The 10,634-nt window shown below is 39.4% G+C and overlaps 1 protein-coding gene across 1 annotated transcript; it reads right to left on the bottom strand.

The window, feature by feature from the left end:
* Positions 1-289: 289 nt before the first annotated feature.
* Positions 290-10,380, bottom strand: LOC116893870 (X-linked lymphocyte-regulated protein 3A-like). Its single transcript, XM_032895594.1, has 7 exons — positions 10,257-10,380; positions 9,510-9,578; positions 7,845-7,962; positions 6,936-7,035; positions 5,568-5,666; positions 696-791; positions 290-586 (listed from the first exon to the last, which is right to left on the bottom strand). Exons 1-7 carry the CDS (start codon positions 10,351-10,353, stop codon positions 518-520), a joined length of 648 nt encoding a protein of 215 aa, XP_032751485.1. The 5' UTR covers positions 10,354-10,380; the 3' UTR covers positions 290-517.
* Between the last annotated feature and the right edge of the window lie 254 nt (positions 10,381-10,634).

Below are 10,634 nucleotides of genomic sequence, written 5' to 3'. Positions count from 1 at the left end.
CACTTGTAGAAAATGGGAGAAGCTGAACACTGTCTCCTTTCTACACAACAGGGCACAGTGAGACAAGTGGCCTGGACTACACCTGGCCCCATGCATTAACGCAGGCGACAACACACCACCTCCACAGGGCATGGGGCCTTTCTGTCTGAGAAGGGGTGAAACTCAGGAACGTCAGAAAAGAATGTGATTAAATAATTCATCCCAATAGTCTGAAACGATTTCATGTTTATTAAATCAAATGTTGCTAAGTAAAGATCTCCCAGGGTATACATACAGGAAGTCACAGGACATGAGATTTAACTGTACAGGAGACCTGATATATCCCTGATGATCAAGTACTCTACATGCGCAATAAATTTCAAACAAAACAAAACATTCTCAGTAACATTCTTCTGTCCCCTCACAGTTGTGAACAACGATTCATATTCATTAGAATTAGTTTCATGTCATCAGAGATTCAGAAAATAATCATGTTATAGAAACTTATTCTGGTGCTTGAGCTTCCTTCTTCAAGGTATTATGAGAATACCAAGGATAGAAGTGATGACTGATTGCCTTCCCTTTCTTCCTGCTGGTTTACATGAACCTTGGAATTGTTAAACAGCTAATTAATATACATATCACAACATTTTAGGAATGAAAGATTTAATGCTTAATTTTTTCCTAACACTCCATTTAAAAAATACTCTACTTACAGTTTCTTCAGTAAGTTTCCTTTCCAAGCAGTCCATTTGTTTCCTGGCTTCTTCAACAATAGCTTTTCGGCGACACCTCTTAATAGCCTGTAGATTCTAAAACCAAAAGCTATGTTTAAGTAGAAGTCACCTCTGGTCATCTCCCTTCACACTTGTAAAGTTACTTCAAAGCTAGTATTATTATAAAAAATGGCATAGACATTAATTATTCTAAAGTAAAATTTACTGTGTGCTATATGAAACTCAAAATATCCATCACAGAAATATGGAACTGAATTGCTCAGTACAATATTGCTACAAGTGGAGATTCAGAACTTTGTGTGATCATGATGAGAAATGTTTATGTCCAGGACTGAATGTTCAACAATGAATGGATTAGGACACACTACATCAAACCTGTTGCACTAAGCAGAGAGACCTTTTCATATATATGTGTAATTCTATCACTCCATTCTAGCAGTAGGAGGATCACTGCAAGTTCAAGTACAAGTACATAGTAAATTCCAGTAAATTAAATAATAACTCAGCTAGTGTAACTACATAGAGGGAAACTGTCTATAAACAAACTCTGTGACATGTAGTGTAGAAAAATTATAGAACTATTAAATGATTACTTTCATATTTCTGTAACTTAAGTGAACAGAGAAACAGAAATAACCCAAAACTTAACATCAGAATTGATGGCCAACTTGGTGAGCAATGCAGGTGAAATGAAGCTTAATGCCTATGGCTCACTAGAAGGATTAATATTTCGGTAGAAAAACAAAAGAAGAGACAGGAGTAGCATAAATGTATGGGGATGCTATAATATGCAATCTGGATATAACAAAATCTTATTGGCAGAATAGGAAATTCATACACATTCGAGGTCATACAGGGAGGAAGGGGGAAAGGAAGAAAATATGAAGAAGTTAAAGATCAGACGACAGAGGAAAGGGAAGAGAAAGGAGGAGTATGGAGGAAGAGAAATTTGGACTAAGACAGGAAAGGGAGGAGATGCTCCAGCAGTATATAGTATTATCATCATAGAGAATGGCGAGAACTCAGAAAGTGCAGCCCTGAATGAGGATCAAACTAACAGCTACCTCAAACCTGCAGTGTGATTTTGAAAAGCTTCCCCATTCCCCAGAAAGACTACAGCCTGATATCCACTAATCAGAAGCACTGCAAATTAGCTGTTCTGCATACATGTATCCCACTGTACATCAAGTACTACAAAACAGAATAAATTCTTTTGACTTGGCTGTTTGGACCTATATCAATTAACCTGGATGAAGGAAATTTAACAGGAACACAAGGCATTAAATAATAACTCAGAAAATGAATTTAAGCATACAACAATTAAGTAATTCTAAAATATCTATATACTTGGTTGAGAATAATTTGTTAGTATGTAAGTACTGTTTAAGTAAACAGTAGATAATTCTCAATATACTAACTGTTCTTATTGTTTTGCTCCATCATGTTTATGGGCTTCATCTTACCATTCTAATTGTCCAAGGAAAAATGTAATAACAGTTCAATAATGCAAAAAGCACAAGGAGTCAAGAAACACAGGATGTATTGACTTCTTACATTGATTTGTCAGTATCTAGAAGAAATCTGATTATGGGAGAAAGCCATGCTATAAAAACCAGTGCTTCCCCACAATTACTCTTATACCTAAACCACACAAAGACCCAACAAAGAAAGAGAACTTCAGACCAATTTCCCTTATGAACATCGACGCAAAAATACTCAACAAAATTCTGGCAAACCGAATCCAAGAGCACATCAAAACAATCATCCACCATGATCAAGTAGGCTTCATCCCAGGCATGCAGGGATGGTTTAATATACGGAAAACCATCAACGTGATCCATTATATAAACAAACTGAAAGAACAAAACCACATGATCATTTCATTAGATGCTGAGAAAGCATTTGACAAAATTCAACACCCCTTCATGATAAAAGTCCTCGACAGAATAGGAATTCAAGGCCCATACCTATACATAGTAAAAGCCATATACAGCAAACCAGTCGCTAACATTAAACTAAATGGAGAAACTTGAAGCAATCCCACTAAAAATCAGGGACTAGACAAGGCTGCCCACTCTCTCCTACTTATTCAATATAGTTCTTGAAGTTCTAGCCAGAGCAATCAGACAACAAAAAGGAGGTCAAGGGATACAGATCGGAAAAAGAAGAAGTCAAAAATATCACTATTTGCAGATGATATGATAGTATATTTAAGTGATCCCAAAAGTTCCACCAGAGAACTACTAAAGCTGATAAACAACTTCAGCAAAGTGGCTGGGTATAAAATTAACTCAAATAAATCAGTAGCCTTCCTCTACACAAAAGAGAAACAAGCGAGAAAGAAATTAGGGAAGCGACACCCTTCATAATAGACCCAAATAATATATAGTACATCGGTGTGACTTTAACCAAACAAGTAAAAGATCTATACAATAAGAACTTCAAGACACTGAAGAAAGAAATTGAAGAAGACCTCAGAAGATGGAAAGATCTCCCATGCTCATGGATTGGCAGGATTAATATAGTAAAAATGGCCATTTTCCCAAAAGCGATATACAGATTCAATGCAATCCCCATCAAAATACCAATCCAATTCTTCAAAGAGTTAGACAGAACAATTTGCAAATTCATCTGGAATAACAAAAAACCCAGGATAGCTAAAACTATCCTCAACAATAAAAGTACTTCAGGGGGAATCACTATCTCAGAACTCAAGCAGTATTACAGAGCAATAGTGATAAAAACTGCATGGTATTGGTACAGAGACAGACAGATAGACCAATGGAACAGAATTGAAGACCCTGAAATGAACCCACACACCTATGGTCACTTGATTTTTTGACAAAGGAGCCAAATCCATCCAATGGAAAAAGATAGCATTTTCAGCAAATGGTGCTGGTTCAACTGGAGGTCAACATGTAGAAGAATGCAGATCGATCCATGCTTATCACCCTGTACAAAGCTTAAGTCCAAGTGGATCAAGGACCTCCACATCAAACCAGACACACTCAAACTAATAGAAGAAAAACTAGGGAAGCATCTGGAACACATGGGCACTGGAAAAAATTTCCTGAACAAAACACCAATGGCTTATGCTCTAAGATCAAGAATCGACAAATGGGATCTCATAAAACTACAAAGCTTCTGTAAGGCAAGGACACTGTGGTTAGGACAAAGCGGCAACCAACAGATTGGGAAAAGATCTTTACCAATCCTACAACAGATAGAGGCCTTATATCCAAAAATATACAAGAACTCAAAAAAGTTAGACCGCAGGGGACAAATAACCCTATTAAAAATGGGGTTCAGAGCTAAACAAAGAATTCACAGCTGAGGAATGCGAATGGCTGAGAAACACCTAAAAAATGTTCAACATCTTTAGTCATAAGGGAAACGCAAATCAAAACAACCCTGAGATTTCACCTCACACCAGTGAGAATGGCTAAGATCAAAAACTCAGGTGACAGCAAATGCTGGCGAGGATGCGGAGAAAGAGGAACACTCCTCCATTGTTGGTGGGGTTGCAGACTGGTACAACCATTCTGGAAATCAGTCTGGAGGTTCCTCAGAAAATTGGACATTGAACTGCCTGAGGATCCAGCTATACCTCTCTTGGGCATATAAAAAAAGATGCCCCAACATATAAAAAAACCGTGCTCCACTATGTTCATATCCAGCCTTATTTATAATAGCCAGAAGCTGGAAAGAACCCAGATGCCCTTCAACAGAGGAATGGATACAGAAAATGTGGTACATCTACACAATGGAATATTACTCAGCTATCAAAACAACGACTTTATGAAATTCGTAGGCAAATGGTTGGAACTGGAAAATATCATCCTGAGTGAGCTAACCCAATCACAGACAGACATACATGGTATGCACTCATTGATAAGTGGCTATTAGCCCAAATGCTTGAATTACCCTAGATCCCTAGAACAAATGAAACTCAAGGCGGATGATCAAAATGTAATGCTTCCTCCTTCTTTAAATGAGAAAAAGAATACCCCTTGGCAGGAAGAGAGAGGCAAAGATTAAAACAGAGACTGAAGGAACACCCATTCAGAGCCTGCCCCACATGTGGCCCATACATATACAGCCACCCAATTAGACAAGATGGATGAAGCAAAGAAGTGCAGACCGACAGGAGCTGGATGTAGATCGCTCCTGAGAGACACAGCAAATACATAGGCGAATGCCAGCAGCAAACCACTGAACTGAGAATAGGACCCCCGTTGAAGGAATCAGAGAAAGAATTGGAAGAACTTGAAGGGGTTCGAGACCCCATATATACAACAATGCCAAGCAACCAGAGCTTCCAGGGACTAAGCCACTACCTAAAGACTATACATGGACTGACCCTGGACTCTGACCTCATAGGTAGCAATGAATATCCTAGTAGGAGCACCAGTGGAAGGGGAAGCCCTGGGTCCTGCTAAGACTGAACCCCAGTGAACTAGACTGTTGGGGGGGGCGGCAATGGGGAGGGTGGGGGGAACACCCATATAAGGGGAGGGGAGAGGGGATGTTTGCCGGAAACCGAAAGGAATAACCGAAATGTATATAAGAAATATTCAAGTTTAAAAAAAAACAGTGCTTCCTTCAAACAGTAAGTATAACTCTGGGTAATATTTTTACCAATGTACCAACTCCTGATTTGAAAGGAACCTACCACCATGAATGAAACCTGAAAGAAGATGGTCATTTAGTAGTTAGGTTTACCTAACATGGTAATACTGTAAGAAAAGGAATGAAGAAGTTTAGATTTATAAACCATATATATGAACCCCAGTATGGAAGGAAAGAGAGACAGTATTTTCATTTCCCCTCTGAACAAGAAGTCCAACACACCTTTAAGTGTCGATCACATAACTCCTTAAATTCTTCTATTTTCTGCATACGAATACCTTGAAATTGTTGAAAAAGCTTTTGTTGCTCATCAAGTATATTCTACAAACATAAGACAATATATAACATTTTATTAAAATGAACAGCTTGCCAAAATAATTCAATATTTCATTTAGACTCAATACTGTAAAGCAAGTATTTTTGACATTTTGAATTTCATTTGCTTAATATGAATATTGTTTTAATAGTATTCAAAACATAGCTTCAGTTCCTGAAGACTTGAAAACCTACCTATAGGAGGCCTCCAAATCTGCGGACTCTCTTGGGTTTTTAGAACCTACCTTGAGTTGTCCCCATCATACGTCACTCCACCAGGTAGGAACCCACTGCATTTGCACACACAAACCCATGCTAACAGGGTTATATTCTAGAAAAACTTACTTCAGATACTGCCCTGGACCAATACATGAATGCACATCTAAAAGAAAATGTTAAACGAATTCTGTGAGATGGGGACTTTATCCTCTCCTTCCACTCTGAAGAAACCAAGGCCCTGAGTGTAAATTGTTCTTCTGAGTTAGCATAACTACCAAGTAACAGGACCGTGACTGCGATCCAATTGGTGGGATTCCAGAGTCCATGCTCCTGACTTGACCTGGACCGGACAGCATCTCCATCTCCCTCAGTACTCCAGCCTCTGCTTCCCCACCTCTGGAAGTCAGAATCTCCAGAAGACAGCTCCATCCTCCAGCAGGAAGAAAGAACCCCAGAGGCACCACAGAGTCCAGTACCTGTCCCCAAAACCCCATTCTCACCTCCAGGGAAAAGGTGACTCAGTCACCATCACAGGTCCATCACTGCATGGCAACCTTTTCCCTCTTCTCCTCTGGGGACAGGGCTGGGCTGAACTCCAACCACTGACACCTAAGTCTCCATCTGCCCTGCCACAGCCACAGCCATAGCCACAGCCACAGCCACAGCCACAGCCACAGCCACAGCCACAGCCACAGCCACATGGGTCCTCTGCATCCCTGATCCCTGTGTCAGAAGGCTACTTGAGGCCCTCCACTGTTCCAGCATCTGCACCTTGGGGGATCCCTCCAGGACACAATCCCACCTTCCCTGCACTCTGCACCAGCGCTACCTGCTCATCCCCAGATGTCCCCACCAACCTGGCTCCTCACCCATCATCACCCTCCTCGTCATCTCTCCACAGGGAAAAGAAACAAGTCAGGGAGGAAGGCCCATCTCTCCTCACCACATCCACCACCCTCCTTGTCTCCCTGAGCTCATGTCCTGCGGCAGGAAACCTCTGCTGCTACCTCTGATGCTGACACAATGGACTCCTTCAAAGCTAAGCCTGATACTCACGGAGAGTTTTTCGGCATGCTTCTTGACTTGCTCTACATCTATATTCCACATCACAGCCAAAGTCAAAAACTGATGAGAATAGTCCTGATAAAGTTTCTGCCTGTAAAAGACAACAGTGGACACTGTGTTATCCCTTCTCGAAATGAAGACAGCACATTCAAGGCACAACTGACTTGTCCTCACTTAAGCTACCAATGGAGGACTGGGAAACAGCATCTAAAACATTCTGACGGGGAAATGGAAAATGAGGTGGATTATGTGGTTTTACACTAACAGGATCTGTTTCCCATTGGCTTAAAGAAATCACTTCAAATACCTTAGGTTTATAAAACTTAGGGAGAATTGTAATTAGTATTTGCCTAACATTCCACAAGTATTCATCTTCTGCACAGCTTCTTCTTTATTTTCTCCTTTTGAAGAACTGGTTCTGTGAGTATGCATATCCACGACCATCAGAGAATTCAGCAGAGGCTTACTCACTTCCTCACTTTAGGGGAGCACATAGTTTTTTGCATATTTTCATATTTGTAATGTACTAAAGGGTCAACTTTTTTTCATAAATGTATAGATTATTCTTCTATATGATTTATGTCTTTTTTCGATATGATTAAATATCTGCTATATGGAATGTGTTTTGAGATACTGAATGTTAACCCAGGCATAACATTCAAGGGTGGCACACAAATACTTTATGGTGAATAAATTCAAATATATTAACTTGACAAGACAAAAAAGTCATCTTTACTGACAGCTAAGCAATACAGCTTACTGTGGTTATAATGTCGCAGTATAATCTGAAAGGAGTTATTTTCTATAGAAAACCCAAGCTATATGAAGTTTTCAGTACAAGTTCCAACAAATAGAAAATATCAGTTAGTCCTTACCAAATAGGAAACCCAAGGATCTTACCTTTGTTCATGCTGGAGTTTTAGGAAGTGGTCAATTTTCCACTCAATGTTCTGGACAGTATGACTTACATTCAGCACATACCTTCTCTTCCTTTCATTAAAAGATTTCTTACTAGGCCCTGTATTGAAAATCCTTATAAATATTTGTTGTTAAGTTAATAAGGTAAATACTACTTGTAGTCAAGTTAGAAAAATCTTTGGTACCAACATACAGTCACCCTTTTAACATTCAAGGGTATTCCACTCCTTCTTCTCAGTGGAAATTTATAGCAGCTATCACTGTAATTTGAAAAATTGATACTTGCACTTTAAATGTAAAACATAGCTAAAGAAATTTTCCAAAGTGTACAAAAATATTTTCAAAAGTATTGTTTAATTTCTGTGTAAGAAATCATTTAAGTCTAATCATTTAATCAGTGTACAAAGTATCTTCTAGTTCAAGGACACATGAAGCAGAACATTTGGCTGATTTCTGGAAAATGTGAGAGCATTCCATTTACATGTTCAGAGATTATTGCATGGTGAAATAAATGCTGTATTTAATGTAGTCTTGGAGGTTTTTTAGAAAAATATAACAGAAATCTACACAATTTGAATAGTTCAAGGAACAAAATGAATTAACTCATGGATAACTGTATTGCCATCTTGAGGATGGAAACCAGAATGAACATACTAGGCAAGTGCTTTCTGACTCAGTTAAAACCCTGTCATAAATCCTGGACAATTTCTAAACTGTTCTTATATTAATAACTCACAATTGGTTCTGACTTTGATCTTTAACACAGATTATCTGACTAATATCTGACATAGTATCTCAGAACCAGATTAATTCTGATAATACAGTGCTAACATATTAACATTTGACTTTAACTCTGCATTGTGTGTGCTATTTATACAATGTAAACAACAGTAGTGAGCTGTTTCAGAGTCCTTGGCCCTCACTACCACACCACACAACAAAGAAATGAGACAAGCACTTACAATGACTAACATTAAAAATACAAAAAAATTAGATAATTTCTTCCACTTTTCTAAGATTTCACAGTATTATAAATAAACAAAACAAAACAAACAAACAAAACCCCACCATTTTTGGTCATGGTGGTATGTGTATTTAATTTAACACTGCACTTTACAGAGCAGATAGATCAGACAGGCCAGCCTGGTCTGATACTGAGTTAGAAGCCAGCCAGGGCTAGCTACATGGTGAGATCCTTTCTCAAAAGCAAAGCAAAACAAAATAAAGAAAGAAACTAAAACCACTATTTGTAAGTACAATATTCCTCACTGCACATGCACAGTCAAAATCTCTAAAGTGAATTAGTAAAGAGCACTGTAACAGGCAGTGTACAAGAACAAGTTGTGAAATGCACTTCCATTCCCTACTGATGAACACCTTCTAGCATTGAGGCATGTTAGTTTCAAACAACTTTCTAAAACCACTAATGGTTCCTAAAGGTAGACCAGGGTAGTTTGTGCCATCATTTTTATATGTTTAGCCTGAAAGCAAACCTACTGGCTTTGAATTCAATGTAGATAAAACACCATGTTTCCTGTGGGGAGGAGTGTCCTGTGCTTCAGAATTTACACAGAGTATGTGTTACAAGAGCAGAAGTGTGCTTTTCTGAAGTATATACCAACAGTGAAAATCCCTTTAACACATCACCTGGCTTTGGTCCACCTGTTTCTTGGAAAGAAGTGCTTTCTCCACCAGTTTCAAAGGCCAGATTGGTTCCTACATTGAATAGAAAGAACGGAATAACTTTCAAGTTGTCTGCCATTTCGATCATCCTACATGAAGAAATACCTGCACCAGGGGTCTGCCCTAGATTATACGTCAAAGTCTTTAGAACACATGTAGACTGAGTCATATCTGTGTAGGCAAGATACAATTAAGGCGACCTGGGGGACAACTATGTACAAGACGTCCAGGTTCAAATCATTGTAAACCATGTCCTTACTGAGACATGTTGGGTATGACAACTGCACAGGCCAAGAGAAGCTCTAGGACCCTTGCAGCTCCACTAAGGTATAAGAATACCATACGTCCCACAAACATGTTCTGAAAATACTTTTCATGTTGGAAATATTATATGATTCCCAATAAATGACCTGTGCTCCACCTACATGCATCAGACTATACTTTAAGGACAGGGCAGAAACTATGTTGTTCCTCACTTTTTGTGTTTTTGTGACAAGGTCTCATGTAGTCTACGCTGGCCTTGAAATTGCCAAGTAGGTGAAAATGACCATGAACTTTTGATCTTAATTCTGCCTCCTGAGGAGTAGAGGCTTGGGCCACCACATCTGGTCTTATGCAGCGCTGGGAACTGAACCTAGAGCTTCTTGCATGTTAGGCAACTGATCTACATTCTCAGTATCTCCTCCCTGACCCAACCCCATCGTGCTTTACCTGGGTTATTTTCATGTAGCTGCTGTAAATTGTCAGATGGCAGATCAGGAGTCACCTTTGGTTGCTTGGGAGGTCCACCCTTGATTTTGGATGCCATGACTGTAGTCTCCCTGTGCCAGACAGGAATCCTGAACATTGTATGTGCAAAGACACATTAAAGATACAAGGAAGAGTTAAATGAAAGCCACAGGAACAGGTATCAGGTTTCCATGGAGATGGGCCTGAGTGTTCCTTTCTACTTGTGCTGGAGGAACAGGAAGGGATCAAAAAACAAAAACAAAACAAGCAAACAAACCCTCAAACCTGCAAGTGTCAGTCCCAGCCCCTCAGTCCCATCTTTCCCATGCCAAGGGTAAAATGGGGGGTTTCCCTACCCCA

This window comes from Rattus rattus, chromosome 2, assembly GCF_011064425.1.
Source record: "Rattus rattus isolate New Zealand chromosome 2, Rrattus_CSIRO_v1, whole genome shotgun sequence".
In the NCBI taxonomy this organism is placed as follows: domain Eukaryota; kingdom Metazoa; phylum Chordata; class Mammalia; order Rodentia; family Muridae; genus Rattus; species Rattus rattus.
This window is presented reverse-complemented; position numbering and strand designations above follow the sequence as displayed.